Genomic DNA, 25,949 nt, shown 5'->3' on the forward strand with positions numbered 1-25,949 from the left:
AGCCCTCAAAATACTTCTATAACTGCTCAATTTTCTTGTTTCTCTTCTGATCAATGTTTTTTGAAACCATTAAGCATATTTTCCTTGGTTGTTTCTGCTAATAAATATGTGGGAGTGTTTCTTTTATTTTCCAGTTGAGGGAAATCACTTTTTTTTCTAATATTTTCAACATTTTTGTAAAGCTTTCTTAGGTTCTTTTCCAATGTTTTTTTGTCCTTAACATCATGCTGTAAAAGTCTTCTACAGTGTCTAATAAATCTGTTTGTGTCTTAGAGCAACACAAAATCTGGAGGGGCTTGTCTGCCAAAGTGTTGTTGTCTAAGTAGTGGTTAGCTGCAATTCTAGATTTCCCTCTTCATCTCTTCCTTGTGGATGCACCACAGTTTAAACAGCAAATCTCAAAGGAGTCCTTTAATTTAAAGAGCTTATTTTCAATGGAAACTGCTTTATGTGCCAGTTTTCCCACCATATACAATGAAAATGGAAGAAAAACAATGGCTATTTTATGCCTGCCAGGTTGGATATGTTACTGACTCAAATATGGACTAAACCTTCACCTGTTTAGTATGTGTATTACTTAAATATTACATGGAAGTTGACTGGTATGACTGAAATTAAAGTTATAAGAAGATAACTGCATTCTAATTATGATGTGATTATGGTTTCTGAATGACTCACCAGCACTTCTAGTTTACATACAGGAACAGATTTCAGGTGCAAGCTGCAAGTGGGATGTTAAGGTGAGAGCTGAGGGAAAAAAAAGGGATGAGTTTCAGAATTTGGAGAGCTTTCTGAAATGCTGCCATGCCCCTGGGATATCTGGGGTATGTTCTGTCATGCACCTGCAGCATTTTAGGACAACTGGGGTGTTTAGAGGAAAATGTGAGATCCTGTGACTGTCAGTAATATTGGGTTTGGAACAGTCTTGGGTAACAGCTGTCCTTAACTCAGTACTAACAAAGTAAATTTATTGGCAAACAAAAAATAACATCCAAAGAAGAATCTGTAAATGACAACATAGTCATAATTTTTCTTGAGGAGAACCCTGCCCATCTAATTTACTGTGAAGTGGGAGGGGAAAATTTTTAATTTAAATTTTGTGTCACGCTTTAAAAATATGCATGTGAAAGAAAAAAATACTGTCCTGGATTCCAAACTAGGAAAAATAACCAAAAGTAGGAAATAAGAATAGAAATAAGGAGTTATTTTTCATCACAATGACAAGATTAAAAAAATTGTCTTGAGTTGCATACTAGTTTCAGCAATGTTTAACATAAATATTAAAGAACTATGAAGGAGGAAGAAGAGTGGGGCAAAATAATAACCTTGCAAAAGATATAGGTGCTTGAAAGGTGAGAACAAATGGTGAATTTTAAGAAAATATAATTGGATGAAAGGCATGTCTATTGAATATCTATTGAAAGAATGCTACAATAAGTGTTTCCAAACTTTTTTTTTTTTTTAATGGGAAGTCTTTACAAATGCTCCAGAGTAGGTAAAGATACAATTTTATAATTTTAGGTCTGCTGATGTATAGTGAGTACACACAAAAAGTCCAAAGTTAAGGTCCTGTAAATAAATGGATTTTCTTTAAAGGAAACGTAGGACTTGGGGGGAAAGGGAAGGTTGATATAAATCTGCTAGCAAGACAATGTCTTTAGTTACATTTAGTGGATAAGAAGGCAGGTCCTTGGATTAGCAGCTGTGGAGGTTCTGCTGTGTGTTTGGTGTGCCTTTTATCCCACACAAGCAGCTTTCCCCTTCTCCAAACACAGCCTTGCTGTGTAAAATGAGTCACTGGAACATACGGGACTTGCTCAGCTACTGAACCTGCCTATTCTTCTTTCACTTCTCACCTTCCTCACTCCCCATTTTTGATAGTTTTCCATTCCTGCACTGTCTTGTCCTCCTGTTGTCTGAATCACAAGGATAACACGGGTCAAAGTGGGGATGGGAGCACTTCCTAGCAGAGCTTTTCTGGCCCCCATTACATGGCTGCACATGCAGGCAGCTGTGTTCAAGTTACAAGGTGAAGGGATGAAACGAAGGGAGCACTGCAGCAGTTTGCACACTGCTTCCATCCTGCCTGGGATCTCCAGGGAGCACTGAATGCTGAAAAGAAGGAGAAAGGAAGAAAGGAATAAAGAGAATCCATATTTATTTAATATGTATTTCTCAGGAGGCTGGCAGGTCTGATTACAAGATGTACCAGGTACACCTACAGACTCAGTGTCTCAGGAGTTGTGACCTAGGTGCAGGGGAGCATCTTTTATACAGATGGAGAAAACTCAAGCATCTCAAATCCCTTAGTGGGGTGACAGTTGGCAAAGAATAAATTTTAAATTTTTCTCTGGATGTGTTTAGTCAACCATTATTTTTTTTTTCTTCCCATATGTTCTGTGCCTTTAATGCTCTCTTTTCTGATGGCTAGAGAAGACAGGTTTCAAGTGTTTTTGTGCAATGGAAATTATACTTTTCCTCCATATACAACAAAATTTCATGTCACATGTGGCCTAATATGCAGAACATCCCTGTGTGTTGCTGTAGTACCACATAAGAGAACAAAGCACAAACACAAAGCTCCTGTGCCCTGTTCTCCTTTGAGCTTGTGTTCCTTTTATAAAGGATTGTTCCTCTGCTTTTGGTACAACACTGTTGTATTTCAGTTTAGTAAGAGGAAAATTGTGTGCCTTCTCTGATAAATTAAGTGCTGTTAGTCCACTGTGCATTATTTTACTTAGTTGGACAACACCTTCCAGTGTTAACATCAACACACATCAGTGTATGTTTGACTGGTTTTAGCTCACTGCTGTTCACTCCTGCAAAATGAGCACAAAAGTGAATAAATCCAATGTACTTCTGCATATCTGTACATGCTGAAAAGCTTTTCTATACTTACATCATCTATTCAACAATTTTCTAATTATTAGGAACAAAATAGTAATTACAGCACTGTTTCCTTGGCCATGGGAACACCCCCAGTTAAAAAGAGTGCTTTGGAGGATAACAGATGTTTTATCTCTTGGCCTCTGACTTCAAAGGAAAACAGTTATCTGGAAGGCACAAAAAAAAGAGGCAGTAATCAATTGTTCTGTCATATTTTGTGAGCATGGTAATTGCTGACTCAGCTCCTTGATACAAAGCATCTCAGACTACCTATTTAGGCAGGCTTAAAATCTTTTAGGTAGTGGCAAGGAGCTTGAAATGAAATGCTAAAATTTATGAGTTTGTAACTTTTAATTATAATGTTTTTTTTTTTAATGTTATTTTTACTATTTATGAGTTCTCAAAAATAGAGACTGAATGCCTCTCGCATTGAATTTCACAGTACTGGCTCATCATGCAGAAAGCTATTTGTTTACAGCAAAAAGTTTAATTAAATAGGTCATTACAGGTAGATAAGAAAACTAAATAGTGATGTAAAGCAAGGCTAAGGGTTTTTTCTCTTTATGTCAAGTTTTAGTAAGTGTTAAAACAGGTGTTTCCTTACCCCAAAAATCTACAATAGCTCTCTATCTTTTCATTTGCTGTTATTTTTCTTTTTCCCTGGAGATTTCTCAAGGGCAAAGTGATATATGAATTTATCACTTATATCACTTATCATATAAATCATTCATATATGATATATGAAAGATTTTACTAAATATGTAGAAAGAATTCTCAGGAAGTACGAGAAAATCAATCAGTAGTCTATGGTCAAAGGCCCTTGTGATAAAATGGTAAGATACAAAATATTATGTGTTTCTTTAAAGTAACCAGAAATAATATACAATTAAAAAATAACATACTCAGAGCCAGTCATGCAACTGAAACCGTTAAATATCAGAAAAAAAAAAATACTCATTTCAAGCTCCATTGGAAACTGCACATATAGTATTTGCTAAACCATACAAGAAAAAAAAGAAGGTATTTAAATATTTCATTTCAAAAACATTAAGAAAAAAATACTAGGAAGGTGATGTGTTAAGCTAATTGGAAATACTCTGTACAAACATACATGTTGATTCTTCATTCCTGTATAAATGGATCACCCCAGGGCAGCAGATACTGTTCCCACTGTGTTCACATATGAACCTAGACAAAACTAGGATTGATTTTCTCCACTTTCAGATTGTCACTAGCTCATTAAATCAGCCTTTTCAAGAAAGGTTGAAGATCATACCATCTTGAAGAGTCTGCCTCTGCCTCCTTTGCTTCTCTTCTCACCCAGGTCCCTCTCTGTTCTCCTTCCCCATTCTCCCCAAGCTATTTGTGCCTTCTGAACGGTTCAGCATCCACTCTGAGCCCTTGGTGCAGGAGAGGAATGGAGGAGATCCAAGCCTGGATCTCTGCCCTGTGCATGTCTCTTCCTGAGCATGGCCACCCTTCTCCATAGGGAACAGCAGGTGGAGGTGACACAGCACTGCCAGAGCAGTGGGAAACACAGATGGGCTTGCTACATGCAAGCAGGCTCTGGCCTAGGATCCAAGTGATGGAGGGCTCAGTTGAATTCCACTTCACTGGAATTTTGGGTGCACAGATTGTAATAGAGAGCAGAGTGGTAGTAAGGCTAGCCTGCAATGAAGGTTAGAGCATGGAGTTATGTCCTCAGGCATGGAAATGGGGCAGTGGGAAGGAAGAGTACGTGAGCACTGAAATACCAGAGGCAATTAGGGTAACCCAAATGGATGGAAAATGGCTGAATTTTAATTGTTATTGAAACATATATAACTGGATCTATAATTTCTGAAGGGGGAGCTTTCTTTGGAAAAGAACTAAATAGATTTTTTTTTTTCACATGTGTTTTAAATCAAGTCTTAGGCAGTGCTCCATGTTGAGGAGACAGCTGGAGAGCATTGCCAGTCTTGCTTTAGGAAGAGCTCTGCTCTTTCATATACTTTCCTTTTCCTTGGGCACATAAAACAAGCAGGTTTTTTGCATGACCACATCTGATCAGTGCTGCCAATCTAACTGAGTCTTTCCAAACTCTTATTTTGAGATTACTGCATGGGTAAGTGTACTGTCAGGATTACTTGTATGACTATAGAGAGGTGCACTGGGGAAATTATGCATTTATTCTGGTTTAAGGAACAGTATAGTACCGTTTTTTCAATGAGTGAATATTTAGTAATGTATTTTGGGAGAAGGGTAGATGAAAACCTGCTCAGATTAAGCTTTGGTCATCAGTCCAAGTAGCCATAAGACTGAAATGTTAATCAAAAAAGTTATTAGCATTGCCAGTTGGATGTTCTGCCCACTTGGTACTTGTACTTCATTAACTGTCTACACTAATTTTTAAACAAGCAGCCTCAGTCCAGCTGTCCTCTTTGAGTATGTCTGCATGACAAAGGCATTAGTTGATGGCTGCAGCATGATGTAAACTCTCCCAGGATTCCTGGCAAATACTCCAGGGCTGCTACTGAGTGCTAAAACTCACGTAGTTTATCTTGACTGTAGAGTTGCCTGGGCCTGCTGGATGAGACTGATGTAAATACTTGGGGTGGATCACACTCAGTTTTAATGTGTCTCTGTAGCTGTGCCCTGCAATTGCAGCTGGTATTTGACAGATTCTTTGTTTGTGCTGCTTTTTATTCTTTCTATATTTGGATTCAAGGCAGGAGACAGAAGTACATGTTTTTGGAATCACATTTGGAAAGCACTTCTAACAGATGTTGATAATTGTATGGCACTTTTGGTAATGCTAGGCATAAGGATGAACACAGCTGGTTGAACTGTATTTATTGAAAATAAAATGCTGTGAAAAGTTCTTATTTTAGTATAGTGATTAGGCTGGGAAAATGCAGAAGTATTTGAACAAAAAAAACAATCAAAATTTTGTGTGTCAATTGTAAAATACTATTTTGGAGTTCAGAAATAATCTAAATTGACTGCAAGTCATACTGCCACAGTTCACAGCTTTTATGTTTCCTGAATTTTTCACCCCTTTATCTCCAGTTAGATTGTTGTTCCAAATGTATTTGGAGCACATAGGTGACCTTCAGTAACCTTCCCAAATGTATATACCTTCATCTTTGTATAAAATTAGATGTTGCCTGCTGTTTCAGTATTGTATCTCAAATTCTATGGATCCTTGTATGGATCCTGAGCTCCTTGGATGTCTGCAATATTTATCCTTTGGAGTACAGTTTTGAGTTGTTCACTGCTTTGCTTTTACTTTCAATGTATTTTCACTTTGAACCCATTAATTGTACGTATTGAACACCTGTCCTGTTTCAGATCCCTGAGGTACCCAGCTCTTAACTTCTCTCTACTTGGAGAAGCAGCCATTAATTACCACTCTTTGTTTCCTCTCACTTAGCTAATATTTAATCCACAACAAGAATTTACCTCTTACCCTGTGGTTATTTGTTTTCCTTAATAGTTTCTTGTCAAGAATCTTATCACAGGCCTTTGTCAAGCCAAGTAAGTTATATCTACCAAATCTCCACCATTCTCCCTGTTTCATTAACAATGCCCAACAATTCAAATAAGGCAGGGGCAATGTTTTCCATCAGGGAGGTCCAGCTTTATCAATGTGTGTTTCTATGCTATCAGCCACTCTACAGCTAAATAAAGACATTGTGCCCACAATATCTTTAGTTTCTTTTACATAAAAGTCAACTTTAGGCTGCTTTACTTGGCTTTTTTTTTAATGGTAAATGTTTAAATAGATACCTGTGACAGCATCCTGCCTTTTTATACAGGGGGCAATCAAGTTGAAATCACAGCTGATTTTCTATTTTTCCTAATCTTCCTTAAAAATATTTTTGAAATGTTGTTTTAAAAGTATTTTAATTATTAAACATATTTTAGGCGTTCCTAGAGGGTAAAAATATGTCTGTTGCATAGTGAAAATTAGTGTAAAGACATTTTGTAGGTTTTTTGCAGTAATCATCAAATTTCCCACTGCAACCTGAATTAGCAGCATTGCAATGCCTGCTTTGGATTCACAGGTAGTATTTCTGAATGTTTTAAATATATTTTGTACAATTTTATTTTAGTGAAGCAACATTTGAATATTTCTTCATTCCTCTTAGTCATCAGTGAGGCTATTACAGAATTTATGAAGTGCTTCAGAGTCCCAAGTATGAAAATATTTTAGATTTTCAAAGGTTGCCAATGTTAGTAAAAAATATGATGTTCAAAGGTCTTATTGAAGTTATTGGAGAAATGCTGATAGAAAAGAAAGTCTTCAAAGCTCCCCCTCTCTGTGACTACCATTGTAGATCTCGCTGTGAAAGTGTTCAGTCACAGGTAAAAACTAGAAGCTCCCATTTCTATGTGAGATGGGCTTATTCCTTTCAGTATTAACTGTCACACGCCTTGAAATAATGCACTATTGTGCCTAGGAAATTCCATAATAGCAGATTCCATGGTTGGGTACCAGCTTCATCTTCATTTCCCACCTCCCTTCCATCTGGGGAAGAATACTTTCTAATTACTTGTGTTTTCCAGATCACTCGTGGTCTTTGCCTCCATGCTGAGTGGAGATTACACTCTCCTATTAGCCCTTTTAAGGCCCAAGGAATGCCAGCCATGCCATGTGTGAGCAATCTGCAGGCACCATTAGCACTGCTTCAGTGCCTCTTGATAACACTCGCCAGGAAGTCAATTAAAGACGTCAGGGGGTGGGCTGGGCCACTTCTTGTTACTAACAACTCTCATTAGGGGGTGGGGATTGGGGACTTTGAACAGGTGATCCTTACTGGTTTAAATAAGAAATGGGAAAATACCCAGACTAGCTTTCTCCTTTTTCCCCCCCATTCATTCTTTTCTCTTTCCTTCCCTTTCTCTCTTTTTTCCCCCCCTATTTCTAAAAAAATTTCAAAAGTCTCTGGCAGATATGCCATTTCACAGAAATCAGCAATAAGTACAAATCTCAACAGAAGAAATCTATACAAATGATAAAGACAATAGAAATCAAATCAGTGTTTCAAAAGTAAAGGAAATTTTGGGTAGTAATTTTTCAGAGCATCCTCTGATCACAGGCAGCCCCTCTAGTCATGATTTGGGCTGAATTGAGGACGCTCTCCCTTTTATAGAAGTTTTTAGTACTGTGTGGGTTGGGAAGCTTGAGAACTTCTAAACAGTCAGGAATATAAAGAATTGTAAAGAATGAAGCAGAATGGGATGTGATTGTCCCTGTGTTCATGAAAAGTCTCTAGCAGCTGTGAAAGAGTGTATTGCTGGGGAGGACACCAGCGAGGCTGGTGTGTGGCCTTGAGCAGACGTGGTCTCAGTGGTGATGCTAAATTCCTCTGACAGTTAAGTACTGAGGTGGAAGAATTGGTATTTCATAAAAGAAATGTAAAATACACACTGAGGTGCAGAGAAGCTGTGGTAATTAAAAAATTTGAAACACAGTTCATACTTCTGGATGGGTTTTAGAACCTGAGGGTGATTATCATTACTCACCAATGAACCTCGTTTTTTGGCTATTGCAGAAAATGTCAGGAAAACAGAAATGTAAACCAGTTTTGTGTTTCATAGCAAGAGATACAGTTTGTGATCCTTTCTACTGTTTGGGTTTGGCTTTTTTTGGAGGGAGCCTCCTCTCCTCTCTCCCTTTCTTCCATTATTACTTTATAGATTTTCCAACAGTATGTGGTAGTATACTTTCAGTAGTAGTTCAGCTTTCTTTGTCAAAAGGTTTTGCTTTGAGTAGACAGTAAAAATCTGCACTGAGTCAGGATGTACAGATCCACTCTAGGAACCATCATTATGATTGAGATTAATTCCAAGCAGGCAATGGAAGGGCTTCCAGTGTTTTTGAATCAATGTTTTTCATCAGCATGGAGGTTGTATGACTCAAGTGTCTTCAGTTTTGATGTGGAGAAAAAGTGGAAATCCTCATTCAAGTCTTCCATTTTTGTTATATGACCCACAAGGTGTTCAGTGGTCCTTTTGAGATAACTTGCTAATTTTTCAGTTTACATAGTGCTTATGTTGAGAAAAACTAATAGAAAAACAAAATATAATTTCTTCTTTTTTTCTTTCTCTTCTCAGTGTACCATCCATCTTCTGGTTTATATTTATGGTATATCATTTATTTTTGCTTAATAGAAGAGAATACAATAGAGAGGGTTTTCAGCATTAATTCTTATTATGCCAGTTACTTATTTTCAGAATTATTTATTTCCATCTTGTTAAGTGCTTGGGAGAAATGACTTAACTTATCTGCTAGTGTGTGCAATAAAGATAAAATGAGAGATTGTTTACTCCTCTAAAAAGACATGTTATTTTTTTTCTTTTGAAACAACTGACAACATGAGATGTAAATTAGTGTAGAAATAGTAATCTCCATCAGGAAAGTTAGATTTATCAAGGAGTACCGAAAGCAAAATTAAGAAATATGACCTGACTTACTGCATTGTGTTTTCAGCCCACATACTGATATCTCACCAAAAGTGTCCTGGATTTGTTTTTATAAATTTTATTAAGTTAGGCATGATAGAATTGTCATTTGGACCGCTGTGTGAGGAGCTGTAGGAAGTACAAAGAGGAGATTGTAGAGCTCAATGAGACTGATCTATTTAAATCATCAGCAAAAGGAGCCAGGGAAGTCTGATCATCCATCTGCATTTGGGATCTGAGTTAATTGTCCAGACTCACCCAGGAAATCTGTGGTAAGCCAGATAACTGGTTTGCATTTTGTACATTCCAGCATGGTACCATAGAAATGTTGTCCTATTACCTATGATGACTTCAGCTCTTGAAATTGCTAAATCTGGTTAGTATTTCATTCTTTTTTCTTCAGATTATTTTTCTTCTAGTCTGTTATTCCCTACTAATGGTATAGAGATTGAAAGCTCGCAGACTACTTTTCTCTTTTGTTCCCCTTACACTAATGTGTCTAACGTGCTGCATCTGTTTTTAAGTTTAATTGTGTCTTTGGCATGCTAATCAACTTTCACAAGTCAGAAAAATACATATTGATTGCATTGTGATATCTGTACATTAAAGAAAGAGTATCTATTTTATAGAAGAGAATGATTATTTGAAAGCCATAGAAAAGAACAGTGATTGACATTAAATTAATGCTTCAAGACATCTTAAATGCTGTTGCATTAGACAGTTCCTTGAATGACTCAAGGCTTCCAAGTTGTGTTTTTCTCATCTAACAGTCTGGGCTGTGTACCCTGGCAAGGTGTGCCAGATTTTCTATAAATTTCAGGAGTTAAAATGAAAGTTAGCAAAATATCTTCTACCCTGATGTCAAATAGTGCACCCCAGACACTCCTAATGTTTACTTCTATTCCTAGCTTTTTGACTGTTTTATCACTACATTTTCACTCATTACTGTGAATTAACACATTGAATTTTTCTAAACCAGCGCAAAAATGTATTCCAATAGAAAGTTAAAATAAGTATGATTGGACTTTCATGTTTAGTATAGATCCATGAACCACATACCTAACCTTAATAATATCCACCATTACAGGACAGGAAATTCTACTCCTGAGGCATTCTTTTGGCCAGAATTTTATTACAAGCCAAGTCCTGGCCAAGTCCAGGGCACAGCCAACCTCTGCTTGGGGATTCTATCATGTGCAAACCTATAGTAGCAATAAATTATGAAAATGAGAGTAAGGCTTTGCAACTGAAAGGCCCCTGCATAATTCCTGGTTGTCCCTGGTGTTGAAAAAGTGATTGGAGGGATATAAAATGACTTAGGAAGTCTGAATTGTAATATATATTGGTGGCAATTTTACCTTATTATTTTGGAACAGGAATTTACCAAGGGCTTTAACTGTTATCTTTTTTTTAATGTCAATTCAGGTATCACTGTTTCTCAGTTCTGTAAACTGTATCACCATGAACACTTCTCCCAGTTGCAAAAAACAACAGGGAGCAAGCAGGAACATAAAATTATTTTTAGAAAATGCATTTTTAATTATTGAGCTGCTTAATTATTGAGCACTACTGAAAATATCCTGTGAACCTCATCACTATGCAAATGTATTCCGTTTTGGAAACAATTAAATGATAATAAAGCATTCTTTTTTTCTTTTACAACATATTACTGCAATGAAGCTGTTACCTCTCAGTGTGCATTTTAATGAGTTTTAAGTAACATTTTAATGAGCTCAACATTACCATAAACCTAAGGATTAGACAAAATTGAATTTACTGGGAAAAGGAAAGGGTTCATTAAGAGTTAATTATATAGTTTAAGAAGAAATATAACTCATTTTATGATATCACTTCAACCATGAATTCGGCAGTAGATCTATACTTATTAATAGGCGTGGAAATACCATTATTATATTGACATAAAAACATGGGTTTGCACACTACTGCTCAGGCTTCCAATGAAAGTTTCTGTATTGAAATCCCTGGGTCAACTTTGTTCTTATCCAGTTCATTATTACATCTGAGGAGAAAAAATACCAAGCTTTGTATTGCTGGTTTGTAATTCCACCTCCTATTTTTATAAACATCGTGAACAGTGAAAGCAAAGTTTAATGGATTTACCATTGCCAGTAGGATCTGAAGGCAGGTTCTGAATAAATGTCTTGGATTTATTATTTTAAAAAGGACTGGTAGGGATTTGAATCCAAGCTACCAGCTCTCCTGACATGCCCACTGTAACAGTGATGAATGGCTGCAGTCCAGGCTCCTGGATGCTCAGAAATCACAGGTAAATTCCCACATAACAGCTCTACACTGCCTGCATTTAAATTCAAATATATATTCAGGTGTTGTTGAGATCCTGCATGATGTGGATTTAAAGTGCTCATGTTCAGTAATTTCAGATAACATTGAATTTACTGCTTTGCCAAAGCTGCCATATCTATTTAGTCATTTGACAAAGGAGGGAGGGTTGTAGCTCAGTGCCCCCAGATGTTTGATTAGAAAAAAACAGAAAAAAAAATCTTACAATCTTAAGCTCAGTATTAGTTTTGCTGATTTAGTATAGTCTTTTGTTCATAGGATAGCTCTGTGATCTTCTGTTTAAAAATAAATAAATAATTTCATTGATGTCACAACCTTTTAGTGGAGTGAGGTGTTGAAAACTTTGGTGAGTTTCAGTAAAATGGAGCTGATCTCCTAAACCCTGCTCTTAAGGGGGAAAGAACATTCTAGCCAGATGTCTCCTTGAAGGAGAAAAGCCATGAACTGTGGCCAGCAATTCGACTTGGAGGAGTTCTGTCACTCCTGCTTGAGCCAGACCCAAAGGTGTGTCCCAAGATGGGCAGTTCCTGTCTCTGAGCTTCAAAATGCTAAGGTGAACCTGCAGAGCCTCACTAAAAGGATGATTCCTTGCAACAGAAGTCAGGGTACTGCTGGCATTTGAAAAGGAAGCCTGATTAGTAACTTGGATTGAATAGGTGAAAGGAAGAGCAAAGAAAAGCTATTAAGCCAGGTAATAAATTCTGGATATGAAAGAAAACCAAGTGCCACTGGCTGTGTGAAAATGAGTCACACAGTACTAAACTTCCATTTCTTCAGCAGCAGAAATGTTTCCGTCTCTTCTGAGTTGTTTCCAGCAGACCTGTCTGTTCCTAAGGAAGGAAGGAAGCCCCTGTGAACAGAATCAACTTGTAAAATCAGAAGTGTACCAGCTATTGACTGATCATTGTTTAGTGCCCCATGTCTTCTCCTTCAAAAGCTCACCTCTTTGTATGAATGTGAGCACAGCCAGGCATGTGGAATTCTTCAGAGAGGAACTGAAAATGTTCTACACCTACATCTGGAATTGTTCAGAAAAAGGAGGAGCAGAGCTACAGAGGTCCTCCTCAAGGGAGAGTTTAATTCAATTTGCCTTAATTGAAGCTGCACAAGTGAACTACAGAATGTTTCCAGTTCTCCTGATCTCAGAGAAATCCCACAGCATTCACTGGTTATATGAGCTATTGCATTTTATATCTTCCTTTTTCTAAATTCCTTAGTCTAAAAATGGGGAAGCATACTGCATAGTTTAACAACATATTTTCCTTGCTGGAAAATCTGCTTTAAGTAGTACTATTCTCTCCTGGCCACTTATTTCCTCTATGGTAATAGCTTGTCATTCTCTCAGTTGTTTATGAATCTGGGCTGTGAACTGGGTCAGTAGAGTGATCTGGGTTAAAGATCCTCAGCAACAGGAGTTGTTGCTTTTTTTTTTTCCCTTTCCTAATTGGCATGGAAGGAAATGTTTGTAGTATTTGGCCTAAAGTCTATCCCAGGTGAATACTGTGGTGGAGGCTAAAAATTCCCTCCATCCAATCCTGTCGACTCTAATAATCTAATCTGCCTCTTTCAATATTGTGCTTTGCCTATCATATGGTGCCTGAATATTTTATCTAGCTGGTATAGCCTCTTGCTTTCCAATGCAATCAAAGAATGACAGTTTCTCTATAAATGTACACAGGTTAACTGGTTTGTGGAAACTACAGACCCAGGTACTGTGTGTCTAGTTAAAATCCATGCTAAGGAGGGAAACGAGTGACTTAAACGTGCTGGGAAGTTTCTGTTTAACATTTTAAACAGAAACCTGTTTTAAATGTTAAACCTGTTTAACATTTAGTTGTGGACTATTGCCTGAGCTGGAACAGAGTCTTTGTTACACTTGCAGTTGGAAGGGAGGTAAGAGGAAGAGGATAGATTGTAAAATGGATTTTGTGTTCTAAAGTGGGATTAACAGAGGTCTTTCAGACCCTTCAGAGGAATGTGAGCCCTTCCTAGGACGGGCTGTTCCAGCTGTTGAGTGACTTAAAGACTGTTTCACAGGCACATCTCAGGTTGCTGCTTTCCTATCATGGGGTACATAGCTGTGTTGTGCTCTTTGTCAGTTTTCTCTTATTTTAAAGGAGTCAGCAGATCTGTGGTTATCCTGATTTTCTCTTGTACTGAACTGCCAGAGAAATATTCAGCACCAAGGGTTTATAAGGATGTTTGGCATGTGGGGGCTTTATTTTATTATTCTAGTTTCTTGTACTCATCGTTATTTTTATTGTGTAAATTTTGTTGTACATGAAGTAGCACTTTAGGACAGTGATATTAGTTTAAAAAAAAAGGAAATAAAATGTTTCACATTTACTGCAATCCCCACTATTATGCTACTGTATTTTCAGGAGTCTAAGCCCTCAGCTGAAGGTCATTTGGAGTCTCAGGCACAGCACAGTGTGACTGGAGGCTGGAGCTGGACATCCAGGTTCTGGTCTCTCTCTGGGTGCTTAAGCTCCCCTTTCAAAATTGTTGCTTCAGGCTATTACAGTTGGTCTTTGCTCCTGCTTCTTTTTTTTTTTTTTTTTTTCTTTTCTTTCCTCTTGCATGATGTAGTGAATAATAATGAGGGAAATGTGAACTCTTACATTCTTTTTTTTACTTTCGAAAATAAATGTGAGAGTTGAGTTATATTTCATATTGTATTGAATAATTCCTTGTGCTATTTGAATAGATCAAAACTGCAAAAGGTTACTGGTAAATTGCACTAGTTTCTTCTTTGTTTTGAATGAAAATCTCAAAACTGAGGCTTTCTTTTCATGTTTAGACCACAGAAAACTACTGTTTTATCTAGATGTTTGTGGATTATTTCTAGTTGGTACTGTGTTGACAGAACTGAAATTACTTCATCCTAAGACCACTTTAATATAGGTTCTACATATCATGGTTCTCCTTCTGTTTTTAGAGCTCTGGAAACTTAAATTTATTATGCAGAATGATACAATAACAAGTGACAGATAAATTCTTTAGCATTTGTCAAGATAATGCAGAAAACATGTTCTCTAACTTTTTTTTGTCCATTCTTATATTTCAAATAACTTGAAATTCCTTTTTTGAAGGAAGAATCCAATGGCAAAGCTTCAAAAATGACCTTAACATAGGAAAAAGAAAAAGTTTTTATTGTGTTAAGAGATGACAGACTAGATACACTAAAAAACAGCTTCCCTAGACCATGCGTCCCTAGTACTTTAATTTAATGAATATTATGAAAATAATATTGAATTAAAATAATATGCAAACATAAGTGATAGAGGAGTTTCAGGAGGTGGAGCTCTGTTGTAAATTCTTTCAGAGGGGGTGCCTGGACATGCTGACTGGACATGCCTCAGTAACAGCCACATGAGCACACTTTATGCTTTTCCAGTTTCCATTCAGTATTTGCTGGGCCAAATTCTACAAAAAGTGGAAACCATTGAGCCTTTCAGAAGGTTGATGACTGAAGGTCAGGTCCAGAAGGAGATGCTGCTGCTGAGCCTGTGTGCCATGACCTGCCTGTTTGTGGGACAGAGCACATGAGGCCAGCCAGCCTTATGGAGCCTGTTGAAATGGCATCTGGCAAGCACCCCAAAACTGGCATGGGGATGGTTTGCAGGATGGGCAGGGAAGTCTTTGAGGAGCAGCAGGCAGCTCCCACTGGTGTTGTGTACCAGCTGTGGGCACATCTCACGCTCCACGTCTGATGAAGTGTGGCTGCATGGGCCCCTCGTGATGGAGTTACAAAAGCTTATTGAGGAACACATGCCTTGCTATATCTGCTCAAATATCTCATTTCCAATCCTGACTTCTGAAGGGAGCAGCACAAAAAAAATAAAAAAATCCTGTTCACAAAAACATTGAATAGATGAGTTTTAGCTTATAATTAACAGATAGAGACCATGGTTGGGCATGGGGAAATGGAGGATGGATGGAAGAGGATTCCTATGTTGGGCTACAGCCCGTTTTGTTTGATGCTTTGCCTAATGTGTCTGAAGTATAGCAGTAATGTGGCAGTGCCCCCTGCCAAGACAGGAAAGCATCCCAGCTGTTGTGTATGTGTTGTGCATGTGTACACAAGAAGTTTATTAGAGGCTATTCACACTTCAGTGGAGCTCTGAGATTGCAGTCTGTATTATATTGGCTAAATGAAGCATGTAACATTCTATATTTCTCATACAAGAAATATTCATTCATTTGTATTCATTTTCATGATTCTCAGCTGCTCTTATTCCTTTGTTTTACTGAGGGCACATGTACATTTTAGGTGTTTTGGCTGGGCTGGAACTGGAAGCTCAGGGGACTGATGGAGTTAAAGTGGTTGTAGGAGAACCAACTTCAGTTTGGAAATGGAAAAAATGCAATTGGTCAGTGTTGTCTCAAACTCTAGGTAGCTTTCATTAGGTTGAGCTAATGATGTGCTACAGGTACCTGGCAGTGCAACTTTTGTACTCACACCAGCAAACCTGCATGTTAATATACTGTACTTTTTGAACCTCACTAATTAAATCTGCCCTTTCTGGGGAATTTTTCTGCTGTACACACAGACTCAAAATGTGCAGTTTCTTGTGCGCTCTTCTCAATCACATGGTGAAAAACTCCCGCTAGAGTTTTGTTTGTGTATCAGTAACATCTGAGGTTTTTTGTATGACATTGCTTTTGAAAATTTTTACGTATTTATAATTGTTTTAAGTTTCTTTTTTTTTTTTGGTTGGTTGGCAACCAAAGGCAAACAGGCAAAGTCCAAACTATACTTTTATAACAGTAGTCTAGGACATTGTGGAGGACTTCTGCTTTTTCTAAACACAATCCTCCCTACTGTGTTGTTGGGAGGGAAGCATCATTGATGGGATTTGAAGTCTCTAGTGCTTTTGGTGAAACTTGTTCCATATTCCTGCTGTAAAGAAGACATTCTGGCATAAAAGTGACAGAAAAAGTGTCAGTTCAATTTTCATGTGGTGTTTCCTTAAGTTGTGTTTGCTTCCACATCTGATACTCACATTAGTTGGTAAAAAAAGAAATAAGTCATTTATTTACTTATGTAATGCCCATGATTTTCTGAATATGTAGTCCATTAAAAGTGAAGATCATGTAAAAGCTGTCTTCAGATCTGAGTTAAACTGCTTAATGTCTGATCCTTGTTAAATTTTAAGACTTACAGCAGACCATGCACTTTTTAAAAGTTTCTTGTCTATAATTATGGTAGCAGTTCTTCTAGAAAGTCTCTGAACTTTAAGCAAGTAGTTGGGTTTTCAGTTTCAGTGAAATAAAACTCCTAGTAATGTGCCTCTTGTTCACATTAGCAATCTGTGCAGTGCATTCATCAAGACTGATTATGCTTTAAGAATAAGAAAAAAGAAATCTGTTCTGTATCCTAGAGAAAATTTTTCAACGTATTACGTTGTATAGCTTTAGATTTCTGAAATTACTTCAATGTGGTCTTCAGGATATTTGCATTCATAAAGAATACTTGGTTATGCTTATTGCTTCCCTTTGCCTTTCTTGACTGTCAAAACACAGTGATGCTTTTGAAGATTTATAGCAGATGGGTAATGAGATTGCTGACTGTTAACTGCAGCATTCAGAATTTGCTGGTGGAAGGAGGTGGGAGTTTAAAAAAGGGAGAAGGTTATCGGGGATTCATTGCAAGGAAGACAGGTGATAGAACTTTGTTTTCAATCAGGAGGCTTAAACATAAATACGTAATGTTCTAAATTAGAAAATTCTCCTCTCTTCATGCTATCTAGTAGTCATATAAAGTCTTTCAGAAAAAAAAAATTACGGAGGTGTCAGATTGCATTCAAGTGATCATAGTGAATCACAAGAAAGGCAAGGAGATTATACAATTTTGCAGTAGGTATATTCAGCCTGTATTGCATATGCTTAATTCAGCCAAATAGCAGCCTTTAAAAAATCAGAAAGAAATCATAAACTAAAGTCTGCAGTAACTATCACTTGTATACCTGTGTAAAAAGGGAAAATAGGTCAGCAGTGCCCTTAACTGGGCTAGAAAGATTTCAAAGTCTGACTCCTGCCAGTGTGTGCTGTAAATAAGAAAGGAAAAAGTTGGTCTTCTTTCCTGACCTTTATACAGGTACACCTAGTTGGGGTACACCTCAGGCTACAATTCAGAGGAGAGGCAAAAAGCCAGCTATCTCCCACTGACTCCATTTGGAATGTCTCCTTATTTGGAATGTCACTGTTGCTTCACCCACCTCAACACTGTAATTCTCTGTTCACCTGGTTTAATATATTCTGTCTTTAGAAGCAAAGCTTTTGCATTTAGACATTAATGTTCATCATAATTTTCTCTATGTCCATATCTGTGTATGTGAACAGTTAAAAGTTGTAGAGGATATATCAGGGTTTTCTCCACATTTTTGTCTTTACTGAGGCCTGCGATGCTACCCTGATCTGTAAGTACTGGTTAAGCACATGAAATAGTGAATGAGAAAAAGGGATGAAGCCAAAGATAATTGCTGAATTGGCAAGGAAAAAGATTCTTGTTTTGTTTCTTGATGCAGGTATCTCTGTGCTAACTGTTACTTTGATTTCTAGGAACCTTACTAATCAAACACTCTTGAAGCTGCTATATACTTTGAAAATATCCTAACACTCTGAAAATTATTCTCATGGACATGGGGCTTCATTTTACTGAACATATTTGAGTCATGGTATATTAGCTAACATTTGTGTCTGCTAGGCAGTATCAGTATGAGGAGATACGCAAAGGATGGGAAAAACGGGAGGAAAAATTTTATAACTTCTTATATTTTTTTAAAAGTAGCAGCTTTTTCCTGGCTGCAGCTTTTTCCTCTGCACATGCAGAGGGAGCTCAAGAACTCCCTGAGAGTCTTGCCTATGACTATTGCCAAGGTTGGGTGTTTTTTGTTACATTTTTTCTTACAAAATGAAGCAGAGACAGTTGCTGAAACAAAGAGGTTGGGCAGCAGCATCTTGAAACAAAGTGTGTTATTATTCTTCACAAGGGAAGTTGTCTGTGACCCCTTGGTTTTTTTTTTTTTTATTTCATCCTGTTTCAGCAGGTAGTGCTGGCTTGCTCAGGGACCATTTCAGCAGATCATACACATTAGTCAAGATCTAAAATACCTCCCTGCACCATATGCTACCTAAAGTATAATAATCCTTTAATCTGCCCACTGCATGACATCTGGGCAGTTATTTGACTTAATAACTCATGTCAATTGTTCATATCAGTATGTATCAGAGGGGGGAAGTGCCAAAGCAGTGGCGGAGAGATGAGGATTTAGGAAAATGCCTGTGGGGAAGTGCCTTGGATCAGGGGAGACCTACCTGTGGTGTGGCAGGTGACCAAACCATCACTGATGTGGCTGTGTAAAATCTTTATAGGAGAATAATATTATTCTGAGATAAGCACAAAACAGGACAGGAGGGGGAAGATGAGCTGCCAGGACCCAAGTTACAGAAGCGCATTAATATTTACTCGATATCTCTTTATACCCTCTAGTCAGCACAACAGATGTAGCTGTGTTTTAAGACATTATAATTCATTGAAAAGGGCAACAAAGATACTCTTTCCCTCCCTCCTGTCCCCGGTAATTTCAGATGTTCGCCATGCACGCAGAGGGGGAGGAGGTAGAGAGACAAGCGCTGGTGGGAGAAGAATGCAATTATCCCAAAGCCTCCTGACGGGCATCCACTTCTTCCTTCCAGCTTAGCTGCTCTGACCACAGGCTGGGGGCTCGTGGGACATGGACCAGATTGAAAAAGTGGAAGCAGACAGATGGTTATTTGTAATCATCATGTAAATGTAAATCCTATAAAAATGTTTTCTTTCTAAGGGCCTAAAAGCTGGAAAGAAGGATTAAGGCATGGATATCCAGCCTAGAATAATTTTGACCCCACCACCTTCCCTCCTACCCCATAAACATCGTGCCTTTATCTCCACTTCCTTTAAACAAATTGCTGGAACCTCAGCTGAGGAAATTAATTCAGTTTCCATGTAATTCCCTGAGTTTATGAGCCTCAGTTTGACCGAGGCCTGGATTTGGGCCTGAACTGGCAGGTGCTGTTTAGCAGCTGCCTTGGGAGCTGGGGCTCCTTTTTGCCTCTTTCCCCTCATCCCTCGCTCTGGCAGGTGCGTGCTCCGTGCGTTTATCCCCTTGCTGGATGTGCTCCCTTTCCCTGGTTACACTCCTGGCTACCTAGAAATGGCCGTGGGGGGCTTTGCTTGCCTTCAAGGCTGCCGTGACTGCTCGCAGCCATCTCTCTTGTTTGAGCATCATCAGCTTGTTTGGGCCACAAAGAGACCGATCAAACTTTAATTACCTTTTGTTCGCAGCGCCGTTGCAGGCTGTGTGCACCCTTTAGCTGCTCTTTGCAGCTCTCCCATCCCTCAGTGCCTTTCCAGACAGTGGGGCTCGGCCATCTGGAAGCTTTTTGCCCTTGCAAGGTTTTGGCTTTTGAAATGTGAGGGTGTTTTTGCTGCTGTCAGGCTTGGTGGGGGGAGCAGCCCCTGGGGTGCATCTGTGCTGCAGTCCCAGGGCCGGGGGGCCATCTTCCCCTTTGGCACCTCTTGTTTAGTCATAAAATAGGAGAAAAGTTTGGCCTGGAAGGGTCTTAAAGACCACCCAGTACCCCATGGGCAGGGACACCTTTCCTAGAACAAGTTGCTCAGAGATCCACCCAGGCTGGCCTTGAACATTTTCAGGGATGGAGCATCCGGAATTTCTTTGGGCCTCACCACCCTCACAGTAAAGAATGTGAGGTAACACCCAAAAAGATAGAGAAGCACCCATGCAAGCACCAAAATTGGAATAAAGCAAAGCAAGAACATCCCAAAAAGAATGAGGAAGAGGAGCCTGGTGGCAGCATGATGCTGATTGTGTTGAATTTTCAAAACACTAGTGTTTGTGCCCTGCAAAAAGGGCCCTGATGTTGGCTGGCTTCTCAGGTGGACAAAAGCCTTTTGCCTGTGTAGGGAGAGGGTCTGCTGAAGCACACTAATAATTATTTGGAAGGACCCAGCAATTGTGGATAATTGGCTGAGGAATATTCTGCAGCTCTCAATCATTTTTCTGTTTTCACAGATGGTTGTAGCATTAGGTGTTGTGAGTGCACCAAGATGTGCTGCAACTTTTCCATTTACGGTGCTAGTACGTGTGAACTCAGATTCCAGCTGATGGTTCTTCTTGCTGTGGCTTCCTGTGCCTCTCCAGGAGGACAGCCAAGCTCACCAGCTCGTGCTCTGCCCTCCTCTTCCCTGCTCCCTCTCTCTTGGGGTGATATTAAGATGTTCTGGGGTGATTGGGCTGATCAGATTAACGTCTGTGCTTTATTTCATTGTTGTTAGATTGCATTAAATTACTGAATCACAGGAATGGCTGCCTGTGCTCTTTGCTCTTTACCTGGTTTTTCTCTCTGCTTTTATTCCTTTTTTTTTTTCCCTAGTCTTCCCTCTCTTCCTCTCAGAGTTATTTTCTCGCTTCAATTTATATTTCATGCATTTTTCTCTTATCTTTGCTTTTCTGTCACTGCTTTATTTTTTGCCTCTTTCTTTTTTCTCCAACTTTTTTTTTTTTTCCCTCCAAAACACAGAATGCTTTAGATGGAAAGTGTGAGATATACCTATTCAAGATTCAGGTATGTGCTGAGGTACAGAGCAAGATTAAGCAAAGCCTGTAGCATCAATTTTGTCTTCTATTCAAGCCAGTTTTGCAGTGCAGCTTTGGGTAAAGGAATGTGATAAAATCAAATCACCTCTTAGCCTCATATTCTGAGGCTGATTGGAGCCTTACACAGTTGCTGGGATGATTCAGAGAAAGTTAATGTAATTTGCTGTGTATCACTGCAAGAAACTGTGTTTGTCAGGTTCATACAGCAGTGTGAAATGTTCAAGGAAAATGCTTTCCTTAATATTGCTGCCAGGAGTTAAGAATCAGGAATATAAAGCCATTATGTGGTTGGATCTGATGATTTTTCTGGGATTTTCCACTAAGGGATTTGCACTGAAGTTCTGTAATTACATGTAGAACCAAGCCAATAAAAATAGTATTATTTTGTGTGTAAATAGTAGCAGAAATTAGTTTTTATCTACTCACCATTTATACAGATGTGGACATAGCATTGTCTAGAAGTACTTTTTCTTCCTGTGTATCATGGGGATCACAGAAACATATGAAGCTGCTTTCCTAAAAAACATGATTTTTAAAAGACTTTTTTCCGGTTCTTTCCTTGACATTCCCTTGATATTGACTTTCTTGGCTTTCCAAAGTGTTGTACTGCCAATAGTCAGCAGCCCATGATCTTCATCATACTAATTCTGTGCTCTGTATTGCATAAGTTACTTCTTCCACTTGATATTGAAGTTGTATAAATTCTATTTCTGCCAATTCGATTATTGTGAATCAGAAGGTTTGTGTTTTTCAGAAATATTTGGGGATTGAGGTTTTTGTTGTCTGTTGGGTGTGTCACCTTAGAAGACTACGGTTCTTGCCAGAGCTGCATTTGTTGCCAGCTGCCTCCTGTCACTTTTATTTTATGCTTCAAGAGCAAGACCTAAATAGTCACTCTTTTTGTGTGTGTGTGTTAGAAAAGGAATTAACTTCCAATTAATTCCCTCCTCCCTCTGGGATCTACCTGTGTATCCCAAAATGGAGAACAATAAAAGTTACCTCTGTGTCATTTCGAGTGCCAGATACATACAGCCCACTCACCTCAGACTATTCAGAGACCAATTCTTGTATGTATTAATCATATTTTTCTTCTGGCTTATTACAGAAGAGAAAAATATTCAGTTCCAAATGTTAAAATGGGGCACATTTTATTAACATTGAAAGCAGTAAATTATCTCTGCTTATGAAATGAGACTGAGCAATTTCTGCTGAACTCTTCCTGACTTGCCCCTTCACTAGGATACAATGTTTTCTAATTTCTCAGAGGGCCCTGCTTCCATTAAGGGTGAGAACTGTTTTAAAGGTGCAATGAAAGCCATGCTTAGCTGAAATTCAAGGAGGGGCAATGCCCTAAATTCTATTTCACTGGCTCATCTAGAGCTATTTTCAGTTTTATGTTTATAAGAATGTCAATTAACCTAGAGACTAGGACACACATGGAAGAATAAGGATGAAGTGGATATCATTCTAACACACTGAAGCCAGCTAGTTGGACCTAATCCTTTACAGAAGCTTGATTTACATAAGAAGCCAGTCTGTGTAGCCTAATTTAGTTCTCAAACAGCTTGGTGATTTAAATGCTCTTTCTTTTCAATGTAGTAGGATAGGGCTGGTCAAGGTGGCGGAAATGTTAGAACTAAAAATATAGAAGGAAGAAATAAATACGCTGGAAGTACATTACTATCAGTTTTATTTCTGTGACACCTTTCAGAAATGGTGACCATTTTAGCATGCATGTACTATATGATAGTAACAGTAATAATGGCAATGCCCTTGGCCAAGGTGTAACTCTGCAGCTCAGTATTACTTCTGTCCCTTTGTTACCTTGTGCTGGAATTGGAGACCCAGACAAGGCAGATATTCAGCAGGTTGTTTTCTGTCATGAAAAGAACTCAACGTCCAAGCTGCTTTTGTAATGATGGAAAGTGATCCTGTCAAAGTTAAGAGGAGTAATGGGTGCTACATATCTTTGTAACTTAAAAACAGAGAAGTGTTCTTATCTGGAAAGGAAAAAAAAAGGGAGAACAAAAGCTCTGTATGTGAAGTCTGACTCCAATTGGACAAAAGGGCATATCTGCCCAGCTTCATTTTTGAAGTCAATATAAGAAGCAAAGTCATCCACTAATAATGGTTGAGATTTTTTTTTGTTTGATAGTATGCATTTCTACATTATTTTTGCTCCACTTACAATGCCATCACTTCTGTTAATTTTTTTCCCCCTTTCCTTCCTTTGTTGCTCCAGTGCTGCGGGATGACTTCCGGCAGAACCCTACGGACGTGGTGGTGGCAGCGGGAGAGCCTGCGATCCTGGAGTGCCAGCCGCCCCGGGGGCACCCCGAGCCCACCATCTACTGGAAGAAGGATAAAGTCCGCATTGACGACCGGGAGGAGCGCATCAGTGTGAGTGCAGCCCAGGTGGCTCCTCATCTGTGGGCTCAGGGCTCAGAGCTGGGTGCAGCAGAACTTACACAGCTTTACGGCCTTGCCCGTAGAAATTGGTCGCTGTTCTTGGCAGTTTGCCTCTCTGAGCTTTCCCAAACGAGGGGGGCAGGCTCTTTGTTGCTCCTAGTCTGGCTCTCCAGCTTGAGCTTCTTTGAGGGTTGGTTTGTAAGTCCAGTGTGATGGAGGTCTGTCAGAACTGGAGATTCAGTCATAGAAGGTGCTCAGTTAGATGAAGGATGCAGTGGATGTCTTTGGTTTTACCATTTCTACATCTCAGCTCTCCAAACAGAGACTATCAGAGAGGTGTTTATAAGTAAATTCAATCAAATCTATGAGGTGGACAAATAATCGCTGGGAGAAAACCCAACATCTTAGAATGATACCAGTGATTTTATAGTTATTGCAGTAATCTGGATGTGTCTAATGTAAATCTAAATGTAGGCTGAAGTCATACTCTAAAGAATTACGGTTCCTGAAATGGAATAAATGTTGAGCAAATGAGTAACACTGGTTGAGTTCTGTGGCTGTTCATTTCTTGTACTGAATGAAAAAGGATCCAGCAGAAATATTGAACTTATCAAGTGATTAGAGATAAATCATGGCCCATGCAAGCAAATTGGATAAATTAAGGGGTTGAGAACATGTTTCATTCCTAATTTTTAAATGCTTAGCTTTTCACCATTAATATTTCTTCAATAAAGTTTTATGTTGAATGGAATGATTCAGTGCTGACCTTATTCAACATGGAAGTACCATCAGGAAGCTTTTTAGTGGCTCTGGATCCCTAAGGAATTACTCCAAGCCAAAGAATCTGAGCTGTTGCTGTTTGTGAACCAGGCTCTCTGTGCTAGGGTCTACTCAAGAGTAGAAGAGCAAGGAGTGGCAGAGAACTGGCTATCATTCCCTGACTCTCAAGTTTCTTTAGTTAAATCCCCAGCTTATTTTGAAGCACCCCATTGTCTAACCTTTGACACTGTGACTTCACAAGCCACAAATTTTTGCTTTATTTCTTTCATCTATCCTTCTCTTTCTCTCTATAACCCTCTATATATAAGCACCCTCTATAACCAAGAAAATATTAACTGTCAGGTGAATGCCCAGTTTGGGCTAGATTCAGTCTGTTTGCCTTAAAAAAAGAGAATATCTGTCTTCATTAGTGATCAAGGAAACTGTTCAGACACCAGTAAAATAAAATCATCTGAATAAAACTAAGTCAGATTGCCTTGTTTTTTCAGAGAGATGTCAAGAATGCTTTAGATGTTACCATGCAAGAAATAAAAGTACTCTGTGCTGCCAAGAGACAGCAAGAAATGTAATCTTTGAAATGTAAAGAATCTAATGAAAGCCAAAGGAACAAGATCAAATGCAGTTGAAATTAGTTGCAAATTGAAATTAGTCAGTGGGATAAAAATAGAACAGCTTAAAGATATTTAAATATATAAGTATATAATTTTAAAACTGTACATATATTTACAAACAAAAGTTTAGAGTGTCTTGGTTGTAGAACTTGTCACCCGAGAAAGTAGCACTTTTTCTGAGGTATTTTGTTTACCTGAAGCTACCTGTGTTTTGTTTAACCTGAAGTTCTGTTCCTTGTTTTGAAACAGATCCGTGGTGGGAAGCTGATGATCTCCAACACCAGAAAAAGTGATGCAGGGATGTACACGTGTGTGGGGACCAACATGGTGGGGGAGCGCGACAGTGACCCTGCAGAGCTGACTGTCTTTGGTAAGGACACCCCTGCTTTTATTGCTTTTTCCCTACAATTGTCAGAGGCTGAATCACCCTGGGTGGCTCCTCAAAACACGACACAAAGCAAGGTTAACAAAACCACAGCAGTACTGCTCAAGATGCATTTCACAGCTCCAGAAGGACACCAGGTTTTAAAAGCTGTTATTTGTAATGATGGAGCTGTGGTGGCTCAGCATTTTCCATCTGAGCACATAGTTTCAGTCTGATTGGAGGTCTACAGAGATGTGCATGACCAGAGATGTTATTGCAGGACAATGTTCTCCCTCACAGAATGGCCAAATGTAATTAAGCTACATCTAATACAGTTGACAATGCCTGCTTACCAGAGATTTAGACCAGGATTGCCTATTTAAATAATTCCCTATTCCTGAGGGGTTGTGAAATCAAACCTTTGTAGGAAAGCACAAAAAACCTCACTTGATCAGTAAAACATCATTA

General features: G+C 38.7%; 1 protein-coding gene across 19 annotated transcripts in view; it reads left to right on the forward strand.

Annotated features, from left to right (window-relative positions):
* ROBO2 (roundabout guidance receptor 2) overlaps nt 1-25,949 on the forward strand; it is a 1,034,237-nt gene that overhangs the window by 859,348 nt on the left and 148,940 nt on the right. For all 19 annotated transcript variants that reach the window (XM_077174511.1, XM_077174512.1, XM_077174513.1 and 16 more), the window contains 2 exons: nt 23,560-23,717; nt 25,367-25,487. In XM_077174511.1, the coding sequence (XP_077030626.1) occupies nt 23,560-23,717; nt 25,367-25,487 (279 nt within the window). The remainder of the gene's footprint in view (nt 1-23,559; nt 23,718-25,366; nt 25,488-25,949) is intronic.

This window comes from Agelaius phoeniceus, chromosome 2 (assembly GCF_051311805.1).
Source record: "Agelaius phoeniceus isolate bAgePho1 chromosome 2, bAgePho1.hap1, whole genome shotgun sequence".
Taxonomy (NCBI): Eukaryota; Metazoa; Chordata; class Aves; order Passeriformes; family Icteridae; genus Agelaius; species Agelaius phoeniceus.